The sequence below is a fragment of the Rhagoletis pomonella genome, unplaced genomic scaffold, assembly GCF_013731165.1.
Source record: "Rhagoletis pomonella isolate Grant_MI unplaced genomic scaffold, Rhpom_1.0 Rhpom_scaffold_00005, whole genome shotgun sequence".
NCBI classification, from domain to species: Eukaryota; Metazoa; Arthropoda; class Insecta; order Diptera; family Tephritidae; genus Rhagoletis; species Rhagoletis pomonella.
The window spans coordinates 858,443-873,013 of NW_023458559.1; the positions used below are offsets into that span (position 1 = coordinate 858,443).

The 14,571-nt window shown below is 42.7% G+C and overlaps 1 protein-coding gene and 1 pseudogene across 2 annotated transcripts; one reads left to right on the forward strand and one right to left on the reverse strand.

Moving 5' to 3' along the window:
• Positions 1-3,758: 3,758 nt before the first annotated feature.
• LOC118738640 (replication protein A 32 kDa subunit-like) lies at positions 3,759-4,991 on the reverse strand. Of its 2 annotated transcripts, XM_036469547.1 has the most exons (5): positions 4,888-4,991; positions 4,777-4,832; positions 4,096-4,670; positions 3,977-4,040; positions 3,759-3,884 (listed from the first exon to the last, which is right to left on the reverse strand). In XM_036469547.1, the coding sequence occupies exons 1-5, from the start codon at positions 4,901-4,903 to the stop codon at positions 3,774-3,776; spliced, it is 822 nt and encodes a 273-aa protein (XP_036325440.1). In that variant the 5' UTR covers positions 4,904-4,991; the 3' UTR covers positions 3,759-3,773. The 2 variants fall into 2 exon arrangements, with proteins under 2 accessions (XP_036325440.1, XP_036325441.1); XM_036469548.1 differs by lacking the exon at positions 3,759-3,884 and having other exon boundaries at positions 3,911-4,040.
• A 2,081-nt stretch (positions 4,992-7,072) lies between these two features.
• LOC118739727 lies at positions 7,073-8,632 on the forward strand (annotated as a pseudogene).
• Positions 8,633-14,571: the final 5,939 nt, after the last annotated feature.

Sequence of the window (14,571 nt, forward strand, 5' to 3'; positions counted from 1 at the left end):
GACTTGTAATTTCACCTCTGGTGTGAGCAAGCTTTGGTCAACCGTGAGGTCATTGTCTAATCCGACGAAGCACGACGACAGAGTCGAAATTTCCTTCGGCGACCATGCCTCGTCGGACCCGGAGCGATGCGCGAGCTATTTTAGCCGGCAGTTCATACTGCATCCTCCGGTGGACAAAGCCAAGCGTCGAGTGACCAGAAGGCTGCACAAACTGCCAACAACCTGTGCCCCCCTTGCTTTCACTTGCGGTGAAGTTCAGGTGGCCATCGGGAAGGCGAAAGCCTCCAAAGCCATGGGTCCCGACGGAATATGCATGCTGATGCTGAAAAATTTGGGTCCTGCGGGGGTAGCGTACCTAACGGAGGTCCTCAATTTGTCAATGGCCACTCTCATCATCCCAGACATCTGGAAGGTGGGGAGAGTGGTCCCACTGCTCAAACCGGGGAAACCTGCCAACAAAGGAGATTCGTATCGTCCGATTACACTCCTTTCCCCGGTAGCGAAGACACTCGAGGCCTTGCTACTCCCGTACTTCACAAACCACCTGACCCCAGCGAAGCATAAGCATGGTTTCCGTAAAGTGCACAGTACAACAACAGCACTTAACGCCATAAACACTCAGATAACTCGTGGCCTTAACCATAACCGTCCCTGTGAGAGAACGATTCTAGTAGCGTTGGACTTGTCAAAGGCGTTTGACACCGTCTGCCATTCCACGCTACTAGAAGATATAGAGGCCTCCTCTCTCCCACAGAGGCTCAAACGGTGGTCGGCAAATTATCTGAGTGGTCGACATTCGTCGGTAATATTTAGAGACAAAACGAGTAAGCAGCGAAAAATAAAACAGGGGGTTCCTCAGGGTGGTGTCCTTTCCCCGCTACTGTTTAACTTTTACATTTTAAAGCTCCCTCAACCACCAGAGGGAGTCTCGATTGTCTCCTATGCCGACGATTGCTCGATCATGGCGACTGGGAATGGAATTGATGACCTGTGTTCGAAAGTAAACGGCTATCTCTCCGAACTTTCTCGCTTCTTCACTGCAAAGTGTCTAGCCCTCTCCCCTACGAAATCCTCCGCGACCCTGTTCACAACCTGGACGAAGGAGGTCAGGCTACCGCTGGGGATTCACGTCGATGACACAACAATTCCGATGGTGAATAACCCCAAAATACTCGGAGTAACATTCGACAGCCTGCTCTCCTTCTCTGCGCACTCAACCGCTATTGTCAATAAAGTACAGAGCCGCAACAAGGTCCTCAAGTCGCTAGCCGGCAGTACTTGGGGCAAAGACAAAGAAACGTCGCTGGCAACATACAAGGCAATAGGCCGGCCGGTTTTGAACTACGCAGCGCCAGTGTGGTCGCCAGGCACTAGTAGGACGCAGTGGACGAAGCTACAGACGGTACAAAATACGGCACTTAGGACAGCGACGGGATGCCTCTTGATGTCGCCTGAACATCACCTGCACGGCGAGGCGCAAATGCTCCCGGTAAAGGAGCATAATATAATGCTCTGCAAGCAGTTCCTGATCGGGAGCCACAGAAGTGGCCACCCAAGCAGCTGGTTCATTAAGCAACCTCTGGACCCGACAGCTTACAGACAGACCCTGAACGGCATTCACAGGGACTCAGTCTCGAGTTATGTAGACTCTAGACCTGTGAATGCCGTTCTAGGCATACCACCCCCGGACATAGACGAGACGGAGCTTCTTCTGCCTCGGGAGACACGCACTACACTCGCACAACTTCGCTCGGGCTACTGCAGCAGGTTGAACTCCTACTTGAGTAGGTTGAATGAGGATGTGCCGAATGAGTGTCCGGCATGCGGAGAGACCCCACATGACTCGAAACATCTCTTCGCATGCCCGGAAAACCCGACAACCCTAACGGCCTTGTCCCTGTGGACAAACCCCACAGAAGCTGCACGCTTCCTAGGGTTGCCGTTAGTGGAACTTGACGACAACGACTGAGATACCAACCGATCTGGGCGGGGTTGTTGTAGCCGCTACAACAACAACAACAACAACAGTAACACAAATACAAACCCTACAGCAACCAATCACCGGGCACTTCATTTTAATTAAATTTACACAAAAAAATTAATTGAAAATCGCTTCAAAGTCACTGAGATAAACCACCGCCAAGATACACATAAAGAAAGAAGCAAAACAGAAATAGCAAACTTCAAAATTACGAACGTCACATACTTTTTTTCTCAATTGCTATTACAAATGGCTGCTTCTCAACCGATCAGATAATGCAAAAGAATGAGACAAAAGAATATAGGATATAACCCAGTAAGCATTAAAAATATACAAAGGTGTTCTCTGCAAAAGGTGTTCAGCTCCTTTTCTTCACAAAACAGAAAGGAGAATTCTACTGCCCGAGGGTTATAATCCCTAAATGCGGCCGAAGGCCGCCTACGCATAAACGTGTTCTCTGCAAAAGGTGTTCAGCCCCCTTTTTTGGCAACACAGAAAGGAGAATTATACTGCCCGAGGGTTATAATCCCGAAGTGCGGCAGAAGGCCGCCTACTCAGGAAGGTGTTCTCTGCAAAAAGTGTTCAGCCCCCTTTTTTGGCAACACAGAATAATCCATAAGTGCGGCCGAATGGCCCCTACGTAGAAAGGAATTCTACGCAAAAATACATTTGTTAAAAATAAATTTTTTTTTTTAAGACTTGTTTTTTCTATTTTTAATTAACTTTTTTATTTTTTATTCAAAATCGCCCGATATCTAATTTAACATAATTTCTTTTATTAAAAATCCCACGGTTCCTGTTAGTAGGGTCATATTCCACTTCAAACTGCTCAGTTTGCCTAAGAAAATTCCGTTTTTCCCCCTTTTTCAAACGGTTCCCTAGAGGCCTGTGGGAGGAGCCCAAGGGGGGCGTACGCCTATTTAGAAAGCAGGGAATGTCCTTTTTCTAGTGGGCGGGGTTAGGGGGCCCCGCCCTCTTCCCCTTCGCCCTCACCCCAAAAACGATGGGAGCACTACTAAACATTTCCCACGGTAAGTTGCAAATATCTCGAAAACGTATTCATAGAAAAAGATTAGCTCGATTTTCGAAATCACCGAGCAATTTTACATAGGAATTGGACAGTGGCGTCCATAGAACATTTTTGCTGTGAACCAGTGGAATCAAAGTACCAGCGGAGGTTAGAACGTTGGGTTCAAAAAGTATTTTTGATGTTAAAATTGTACTTAAATTCGGTAAATTGTACTGAAACAAATAATTTTTAGCAAAAAAAAACCGACTTAAAATATATATATATATATCTATGCTTCAATGATCGGATCTAACCCAAATTAGTATCGGACCACTTCTGAGACACTACCTTTTAGTTGCAAAATGAATTATCGAAATCGGTTGACGTGGTCCAAAGTTATGCGGTAACATATAAAAAAAAAATTAAATAAAATAAAAAATAAATAAAAATAAAAAAATATTCCGAGAAACTGATGACCTACTTTTTTGGAAGTCGGTTAAAGAGTATAATTGTACTTAAAATATCAACACTGAAAAAACCGATTTAACCAAAGTTCATCACTTTATCAAACGATTTTGGTGGATAAATGCTTACATCTCTCCAACAGACAGGTGGTCGCTTTTGCTTCCAAAACATAAAAAGCAAATGAGCCCAACGGACGAGGTAAGAATGTAAGGTAACTAGCCATACAAGTCAAATAATAAAAAATTGTATGCTATTATATACCAAGGTACGTTCATGAAAGAATGCGGATAAATTAAAGCAATTTATCCCTTTATCACTTTACATGAAGACCCCTACTATAAGAGGGCGCGGGGTGGGGTCTTCACCTTCAGAATCAAAAGGGGCCCCTCTACACCCAATTTTTATTTTTTTTGCTGGTGTCGATTTGAACTAAAAGTTAAAAAAAAGACGTAACAAACTTTATGGTAAAAATCCTTTTTTGAATAAACAATTTTAATTTACAAGCTTTACTCTGAACTTACAAAATGGTCAGCATCAAAGCTAGAATATATATGTCCTTCCGATATTAAAAACTCAATTATGGCGCTGAAATCAACAAAACATGTTAAAATATAATAATTGACTTTCGACAAAAACTTACTTAATCTCATTGGCACTAATATGATTAAATTTAAGTTGTAGCTCTTTTCGACCGATACCCTCCGTAGTCATATTATTTTTAACAGCTTGAAGCACAGCCAATTGCTTGCCTTCTAGACCGAGATAACTACTTCCATCGCCATCACTCGGGTTGAAACCAATTGCTCCAATATTTATACTTATCATTTGATCACTGCATTTAGCAAATTCTTCTGATTTTAGTCGAGCATTAAGCACCTCTAATATATGAGTACAAATTTCGTTCGAGTTCATTACGGCAATCATCTTAAAGATCATTAACATTTTCTGATGACCCTGAGTACGAACACTTCCGTAAAGTCTGACATAATTGTTAAGCATAACATCTGGACACTTCAGGGAGTCGCCTTCTTCCAACCAATAATGTGCCTCAATTTGTCCAGAGTGGTCCTCCAATGTATACGTGATTTTAGTAGACGATATATCAATTGAACGAACCATAGCTACAGAAGTAATCATTCCAAATGCCATATCAAACATTTTAAAATTTCCTTCTTGTGATAGCAGAATTTGTTTAATAAAAACTGGAGCAATACCCTTGAAGAAAATGTCAGTTTAAATCAATCATGTATGTATGTACACATGATAAAAACATTACGTTAAAACATTTTTATCATGTATGTACCTATGTGGTTTTCTTCACCTCTGCCGATGATCCTCCCTGGCTGACATTCTGCGCTGAAGCTGAAGTTCCACTCACTATGATTTTGTTTATATATATATAATGAAAATTTAAAACAAATCAATCACCTACCAGATATGTCCATCATCAAGTTAAATCAAAATAAAAGCCGCGCGCAATCTTACGGGGAATCGATATTGATAGGAATTGCAGCGATTAATCATTTTGTTAAATTAATCGATTACACATTGGATACACGTTGCCCCTATTAGGCAGTGGTTACGCCACCAATTTCGAATGGCAATCACCGTGCAATTGCTGTTGTGCACAGTAGGGAGTGAGAGAAAATTCGAGAACGAACAGCCACATGATTGGGAAAATTTTCTTTAAATTCGGTCCAAATTTGAAAAAAGAAAAAAAAAGAGGGGGAAATCTTTAGCTATTTGTACAACGATTTCGGGGGGGGTGAGAGGGGGGCGAGGGGGGAGGGGGCGTCGCTCCCCCAACCCCTCCTCCCCTAAAGACCCCTTGGGAGCTGTTTGAAAACAGCGGAAATTTGGATTTTTTCCAAAACGATTATAACACTCAGTACTTCTTTCTCTGTTGCCCAAAAAGAGGGGCTGAACACCTTTTGTAGAGAGCACCATTCTGCGTAGGCGGCCTTCGGCCGCACCTAGGGATTATTAAGTAGAATTCTCCTTTCTGTGTTGCCGAAAAAATTGACTGAACAACTTTTGCAGAAAGCGTAGCGCTTAGGGATTATAACCCCCACTAAGTAGAACTCTCCTTTCTGTGTTGCTAAAGAAGTGGCGCTGAATGCATTTTGCAGAGATGTTTCGTGGATATTTTTTTTTTGACAGCTCACCTCGGAAACTTTCAAAAATATCATATTTCCAACCCAAATTATTACTTAATTAGTGCACAGATATAGTAAATATTAATTTTGTAATAAAGCGTGAACTGTTGTCTACAAGTGTGTGTAAAAGGTTTTTGATTCGATTCACGCGTTTGGGCACAGCAACCCAAAATCGTTGTACAAATTCATAAAGAGTACCCAAATATAGAGGAGCTTTTTACGACTCTAAAAGTGAACAACCCAGAGCGCGAAGGCTTTTATTTAAAAAAGTTATTAACTTTTAAAGTTCCACAATTCACCATAAAAATTTCATTGATCACATGGAAGTGGTGGAAATGAACACAGACATTGGTGCTGCCAGGTGATGAGAGTAGTAAAAAAGTGGGGGGTTTTATATTCACCTTATATTGAAATACTGTTCTATATAAAAAAAAGCGACGCAGGCGAAGCGTTGATTTTAATAAAAATTTTCATGATTTATCGAATTATACATTTTTTAAAAAGCGCTGCAGGCGAAAATTTATCATTATTTATTTATCGACGTACTGTTTTTTTTTGAAAAAAGTGCCGCATATAATAAAAAATTGCGCGATTTTTTATCAAAAATTTTCATTATTTATCGATGACTTGATTTGTTTGAAAAAAGCGCCGCAGGTGAATCCGCACTTATGGATTATAACCCTCACTAATGGCCGTTTGCACCATGTCTAGTTAACGCTAACTGGAGGTACATCCTTCAGTTAGGCACGTTAACTGCTTTATCGATCACATGTTATATGATGGGTGTCGATAACGTCGATAAAGATGTTTAACTGGGAGTTAGAATTAACTAGACATGGTGCCAACGGCCCTAAGTGTTGGGTCATGGTTGGGAGCACCTGCACCAGCTGTATTTATATTTGCCTTCTATTTACTTACTTGTTAGCTAATTACCTAACCTAATTATCAAGGTCAGCCACGCAAAGTCATTCACTTTATTATTGCATTAAGTCATACCGCTAAATGTTCTTAGATATGTAAATTATTTGCATCCATCTCTTTTAATCACTCTTCTCAGTTATATAGTCCAGCGAACATACACACTCACTCGTATCAAGAATGATAGAATACAAGATTGCGCCAATCGAGCTGAGAGCAACTGGCCGTGACGTCAAAAAATACCAGAATGAGAGAGCAAAGACGAATGCAATAAGAAAAAGAAGAAGAATCGAACAGCTGGGGCGAAATTGAAAGGTTTGTTTAGACTGCTTTTACACAGTTCAAGTATTGAATTCAATTCTGCTCGCATATGGAAGAGAGGTGGTGAGAAGAAAAGGGACGAGTACACATGCGTCTGTACCGTCAAGTCGTTTCAACTTTCTTGCTTTGCTTTTGGCATTTTCGTTGCTTCCCATTTAAAGAACCAAAAACTTGAATTCAAAAGAATTGAAACGTGTAAAAGCAAATAGAAAACACAAAAGAGAATGAGCAAGAATTGCTTTCAAGTACTTGAATCATGTAAATCGGGTGTTATAAAAGTGCATTATAAATCGCGGATTTACGGAATTATTTAATTTTAAATGGTAAATTGGTTGTTTAAAAGTAAAGAATGTGTACTTCTTAAATGCAATGCAAATCGCAGAAAGTGTTAAAACACTGCAATCATTATAATGATTTGCATTTTTTCAGTAATTGAACAAATACCAGCGGGCCGCCAGCGGGTCAGTTGCTGGTAACAATTTGCAGAACGATTCCACGGTGATCGTTGCATCGCCGTCAATTAGTGAAATCAGTAAGTAAGCTTTTAAAATAAAGGAATACCTCCTACTCCGCTATACATATAATTACTTTCATTATTTAGCTACTTTTCCGGCAGCCGCAACAAACGCTGGCCCAAGCCTGCAAATTGTTGCCAGCAACTGACCCGCTAGCTGCCCGCTGGCATTTGTTCAACTACTCAAAAGTGCCCTTTGTAAACAAACCTTTTGGGTGTTGGCCACATCAAGCGGCTCATCTGGATGAAATGAAAAAGCTGTTAGATGTAATGCAGCAACGTGCTCCCTATGTTGAACATCAGTTCAAAGAAAAGTCAAATGAGTTGGAAATGGCGCGGCTTATCATACGCCAGTTGTCGGATAAGGCCAATGTAAACCAAGGCCGCAATCGGATAGAGACCTCGACGCAGACGCAATTTATGTACGAGCAACAGATTAGAGACTTACAAGTAAGTTAGAAGTAGAAGTGCATTTGAAGACGTTTACATTATTATGTTTACGCATTTCTTACAGGCTATGGTGCAACAATTGACGTATGAAAGGAATTTATGATGGTCACAAATATATTGGCAAAAACATAGCAAGTGCATATGCCAAGTTGGAAAAATTGACAATGCGTGAGTATAAAATGAATAGGTGTTCTTAAATATAAATATTACTTATATTACTTTACCTCTTCTTTTGCAGTGGCTAAAAAGAAGAGTCTTTTTGATGATCGACCGCAATAGATTCAAGAATTGACTTACATCATGGTGTATGCGTTACAATCTAAATTAGCCAGCATGGGCACCGACTTCAAACAGATACTAGAAGTGCGTATAAAAAATCTCAAACAACAAAAAGCGCGTCGGGATCAATTCGGGCAGTCACCAATTGCTGCTAGCACTGTTCGCTCGAGTACAGCGAAACAGGGCTCCTTGCTGTTAAGCGAAGAGAATACGGCCGTAAGCATTGACATGGCCGCAAGTGATACAACACCATTGCTGGGTGCAGTCGGAGGTAGTGGAATACAGACGCAGCAGCAGATTGCATTATATGATGACTCCGATAGTTACGTGCAACAGCGGGCTGAGACTTTGCAGAACATTGAATCGACTATTGTCGAGCTTTACACAATCAGCACATATGGTTAAGGAACAAGAGGAGACTATAGAGAGGAGACATACAAGATGCCGAATTGAACATAGAAGCGGCGCATGGTGAAATATGAAGTACTTCCAAACTGATGATAAAAATCTTCGCAGTACTGATCATGATAAAAACATAACAAGGTAAAACCATTGAGAGGCAGTCTGACGTTTGCCAACAATATAATTTTAAAATCAAAACTCAAACTCACACACACATTCTCATTTTCAATCTCAAACAACAACAATTGTGAACAATTTAATTTTTTATTTTCAATTTTATATGATTTTAAAATGTTGGCAAACGTCAGAAAAAAATCATGGCCGACGAATTGAGAGAATGAATTTACCTTGTAATGTTTTTATCATGGTACTGATATTCTTTTTCATATTCTTCGTAGTTTTCCTTATATAATAACGAATATGTTTGTGACACGGCAAGATTTTAACAAGTTCAGATGCGCGGTCTTAAAGTTGTGGGTTTTTAAATACATAAATATATAATATCCTATTCATATACATACATATAAAAAACACTAATGTAATAATGAAATTAAGTCGTATATGCCACGTGAAACACGATAGCTTTTAGAAGCAGTCACGTAGGGTTAGACACTAATTCTGCCAATAATAAAATTAATTCACTTAGTTTCACTTTTTTTCAAAATTTTCTATAAAAGTAGAGATGATCCTGTGTAATAAAACGAGAACCGATTTATGTAATCATAAATATATAAAAAAAAATTAAAACTAAATAAAATAGAAATTGTTATTGGCAATAAGTACATGTGCTTGTTTATTAATAATTCAAATATTATTGTTCATGAAAGTTTATTTTAATAAAAACGTAGATCGTACAAATGACATGGCAGAAAAATTAGCTGTATGCCAATGGAAAATTCTCGTACCCCTTTTATACAAGCATAACGGTAGAATTTGACAAGTACATAAAGTACAATACATACAAAGGAATGATACATATAAAGAACATAAATACATGAAATTAAAGCGTGAAGTGTGTGGTGAAATTTTGTATTTGCCTCCCATCTGTTTCGCCGTGCTGCCGGATCTGCAATAGTTAGGGTGTTAATTGCGACATCCCACCGACCGGTGGATCCTCTGTGGATTCACGATACTTTAAAGCGGCTAGCTTGCTGACTGGACGCCGAATAACTCCATGAGATGTCTGTATTGCTGCGCTTCGAATTCGGCTATCTCTTCCAGGGAACACTTCCACCACCCTTCCCATCTCCCAGCGGCTTCTAGGCAATGCGGGGTCACATACTATTACGAGCTGGTCCAGCTGGAGGGGATAGGTTTCCTCGGTCCATTTGGGACGACACAGCAGCTGTGGCAAGTACTCCACCATTCATCGCTTCCAAATCCGGTCTTTGAGATTTTGGGCAATCTTCCATTGTTTTCGTGGACAGAAGTGCCTCTCATCCAAGCTGGGTGTTTGCGTTGAGTTCGTACATCCAATTAAAAAGTGGTTTGGAGTGAGTGGTTCTTCGTCATGTGGGCTGACCGGTATTTCAGTTAGGGGTCGGCTGTTCACAATATTTTCTGCTTCTATTAGGGCACTTCGAAGTGTTCCCACTCGAGGAGCTTCTTCCTTCAACACTCGTTGCAAAAGTTTCTTAACGCATTGTATTAAGCGTTCCCAGCAACCACCAGCATTGGGATTGGCTGGACAATTGAATCGCCATTCAATGTTATGTTTAGTCATCTCTTGGTCGATGCGCTCAAAGTCAAACAATTTGTCTTCGGACCTTATCTCCCGCTGTGCACCCACAAAATTGGTGCCGTTGTCGCTTCTTATCCGCACAGGGACCCCGCGACGGTTGATGAAGTTCCGTAGGCAGATGACGAATGAATCTGTGGAGAGGTCTTCTGCTACCTCTAGATGGATAGCTCTTGTCGTCATGCAGGTAAATAAGGCCACCCAACGTTTCTCCGTTCTACGGCCAATAGTAACCAAAAATGGTCCGCAGTAATCCACGCCAGCATACGAAAACGGACGCACAAAGGGAGTCAAGCGATCCGTCGGTAGTTGTCCCATCAGCGGCACAGCGGGTTTAGCAGTCCAGCGGATGCATATTGGACAAGCTCGTTTGATTGATTGTAATAATTTTCGCGCGGATGGCACCCAATACTTCTGGCGCATTTCATTGATGACTAGGTGATCGTTTTGATGGTGTCTTCTTGCGTGGAACTGTTGCATGATAAGTCGTGTTACGTAGTGCTTTTGTGGCAGTATAATGGGGCGTCTGGAAGAGCATTTTGTAAGCGTTGCCCGTGTTGCATCGTCTGCTACATTGGCGTGTGATGGTAACCAGCGCCACATGTCACTGGTCGTTGTTGTCAAAATTTCGGCGATTCGGTGCTCAACGAAAGGTTTGTATTTACGCTCGCTTGAACGTATCCACATTATCACCGTTTGGGAGTCGCTCCAGAAAATAAGACGGTGAATGCGGAAGTTCTGGCTCTGCTCTATGAATGTTTTGAAGCGACACCCCAGGATAGCGGCCTGGAGTTCTAGGCGTGGAATCGTCATTCCTTTTACAGGAGCACAGCGAGATTTAGCGCAGATGAATGCAACGTGCACTTTATTTCCTTGTCGCATTCGCAGATAGGCCACGGCGGCATACGCTGTGGAGCTTGCGTCTACGAAAATGTGGAGTTGTACTTCCTGGGCGATCGGCAACAGCTTTCCATAACATCGTGGTATCGAAAGAGTTTTGATGGTTTTAAAATTGGACCACCATGTTGACCATGAGTTGCTGAGGTGATTAGGCAAGTGCTCGTCCCACTGGATCTTCTGCTTCCACATGGCTTGTATCAACAGTTTTCCGGCAATTGTTATGCAGGCGAGAAACCCAAATGGATCGTAGATCGACATCACGATCGCGAGTAATTCTCGCTTTGTAGGTGGGCGTATACACTGAAGTATTTCTGGCGCAATTCTGCAAAACTTAAAATGAAACTCAAACCTGTCTTTCTCTGAGTTCCAGTACATGCCCAATATTTTGTCCACGTTTGCTTGCTTCTCCATGCTTATGATAGCGGCATTTGGGTTATCGTTACCATTCAGACGTTTTTGCAGGTCTTTACTATTGGAGACGAAATTCCTCAACTTAAACCCACCGGCTGCGTTTATGAGGATTGCCTCTTGGGCGACGGTTTCGGCTTCCTTCTCTGAATGGAAACTTATCACCAAGTCATCCACGTAAGTATTTCTCATGACCGCATCTACTTCCTTTGGCATCGTTGACGCGAACTGCAATGCATTTATATTTTTTACGTGCTCAGCACAACACGGAGAGCAAGCTGCACCAAAAATCATCGAAGTCATCACAAAAACACGTATTTGTTCGGAGTCTTTGCTGTTCCTCCATAGGAACCTCTGTGCGTGCTGATCGGCTGCTCTAATTTTGACTCGTGAGAACATTTCTTCGATATCTCCCGCAACAGCTATGGCTCCTTCACGAAATCGATGCAGAATGGCAAAGAGCGACTGTGCCTGGTCTGGACCCTTGAGCAACTCCGAGTTGAGCGACGTATAGGACGACACTGCAGCCGCGTCAAAACAATGCGGAGTTTCCCCGGTTTGTGTGGATTCGTTACGCCAAAATGAGGGAGATACCAAGTTTTTGCGGAGTTGCTATCGACTTCGGCTGCGGATAGCTCTTTTGCATAGCCCTTCTCTATGTAACTCGTCATCCCTTTAATGTAGTTTTCAGCAAAAATTGTATTTTTCTTCATCTTGTTTTCTATGGAATGCAAACGTCTCTTGGCCATGTCGTAGCTCGGGGGAAATCTAAAGTCATCTCGTTTCCACAACAAACCGATCTCGTATCTGTCACCAATCTTTACCGTGGTCGATTTTAGAATGGCCTTTGCCCGAATGTCATCGTCACCTTCGGTAATTGCAGCTTTCACACCCAGGTTTTCTTGTGTTAAGTACTCTTCGACCATAGCGCACGTTTTCTTCGATAGGGGTGGTTATTTTATCATAAACACCCTCGGTCTGCTGGTTTCCAGTTTGTCGATTGGGCCATACGCCAACCAACCCAGTTTTGTTTTTGCAGCAATTAACTGATTCGGCCCGCTGGTAATTGATTGTTTGGCAATACCGAGGAAGCTGTTGTCCAAACCCAAGAGTAACGTTGGCTTCGCAGCGCTGTAACTGGCGACAGGTAAATTACGAAAATAGCGATGTTTTTCAAACGATTGCTCTGGCAGGTTTAGACTTTTAACTGTCCGAACGTTCTTCAGGGGAAATACAATGCCACCATGACTCGCCTGTACTTCCAGCGATACCATGCGAGATCTCTCGGTTGCTGCGTTCTCGCCGTACCATTGTAGCGTAAGTAATGACGACTGGCCATTCAACCCCAGCTGGTTCGCGACGTCTTCCTCCAATAGTAGGACCGAAGAACCTTCGTCGAACATGGCATGCGTTTGCAAGTGGCCTTTCGGTCCGCGCAGTATAACGGGTATAATTTTAAATAATATGGAACGGCACTCATCTTGGCAACTTAAGACGACTTCCGTATTATTTGCGGCAGCTGATGTGGATGTAGGCATATTCAATGGTGCATGCAGTAATCGGTGATGTACTCGTTGGCAACCTTCTATATTACACGCCTTCTTTTTACGGCAGCTTTGTAAATTATGTCCCCCTTGCAGGCATGCGAAGCAGAGACGTTGACGTTTCACAAGCGCCCATCGATTGTCCACATTGCGTGACTTGAAATGGTGGCAGTCTTCCAGTGTGTGCGACTGGTTACATGACACACATATCGGCTTCTGCTGTTGACTTGAGTTACCATCGCTACTGTGTAAAAAACGGCGGGAATTGGCAACCCTGTGACCTTCTCTGTGTATAACTCTGGATGATGTTGACATTGTACTCCTGTCAGGTATTTTTGGCATAATGGCGATGATTTTGGCTAAATTACCAATCCATTCGGCGAAAGTCTCTACGGTTGCAAATGGTGACACCGTAGATGCGTGCTTACTCCACTCGAACTGTTTGGAGGGCGGTAGCTTGGAAATAAGCTGATCCAGCAAAGTCGGATTTACCAGGTGCTGCTCACACTTGGCTGATTTAAAAAATGCTGTTATATTACGCACCTCACTGGAGAGCGCCAAGACTTTTTCGAGATGGTTCTCCGCTATGCTTGGAAATTATTCCACCTTATGCAGCTGTGAACGAATCAGCAGCTCTGGGCGCCCGAAATTGAATCTTAGTTCGCTTATAATATCCCCAACGTTTTCAGGAAATATAAAAAGCGATGTTACTGACCGTTTAGCATCGCCCATCAAAGCCTTCTGTAAACGCATAAGGTTTTGGCGATCGCTGTAGTTAAATTCTCGCGTTGTGTCAACGTAACTGGCAAAAAAGAGAGGCCAATCCTCGGGATTGCCATCAAACTCTGGTAGTGGATATAATTTGGCGGCGTATAATGCGGCCGATTCGATGCCATAAGGCGCAGGCGGTGTTGGTTGAAGTGGTGCAAACGCATGAGGGTGCTGCGGCACAAATGCATGCGTCGACGGCTGATGCGACACATTTGCTGGTATACGAAACGATGACTGATGCAACGCGGTCGCTGAAACATTTAGTTGATGCGGCTCTGCGGTCGGAGTATGTGGCGTTGGTTGATGCAACGCATACGCTGGTCTACCCAATAACTGTTCATGAGGCGCATGTGCATGTAGTTGATGTGCACTGACGAAGCGCGTGATGCATTGACAAATAGGTCTGAGTTGGCATGCAAATGCATCGTTGAAGTTAAAGGCGGCTGTGCTGTGAATGTAGGTTGCACCCCTGTTAATGTCGGGGGCAGCGCTGCTGGTGTCGTGGCCAACGTATATAACGGTGGAACTACCGGACTATGTTCCATTATAGGTGCCCCATTTTCTATTGTTGTGACGACTGCACCTCGTGGCGCTGACCATGAAACTGTTTGAGTGGCAAATGTGACCCCTGTTATCGGCTGTGGCATCAATCTTGATGCTGTTGCTGTTACCGTTGATGGTCGAAGTGCGGCGTTTTCCAAACTGCTGGATTCGG

Bases quoted from the DNA above. Each gene is read 5' to 3' on its own strand.
- LOC118738640 (XM_036469547.1), bottom strand. The intron at 4,671-4,776 runs GTGAAGAAAACC...ATTTTCTTCAAG, and splicing joins AGGGAGGATCATCGGCAGAG to GGTATTGCTCCAGTTTTTAT. The intron at 3,885-3,976 runs GTAAGTTCAGAG...TTTAACTTTTAG, and splicing joins GCTTTGATGCTGACCATTTT to TTCAAATCGACACCAGCAAA.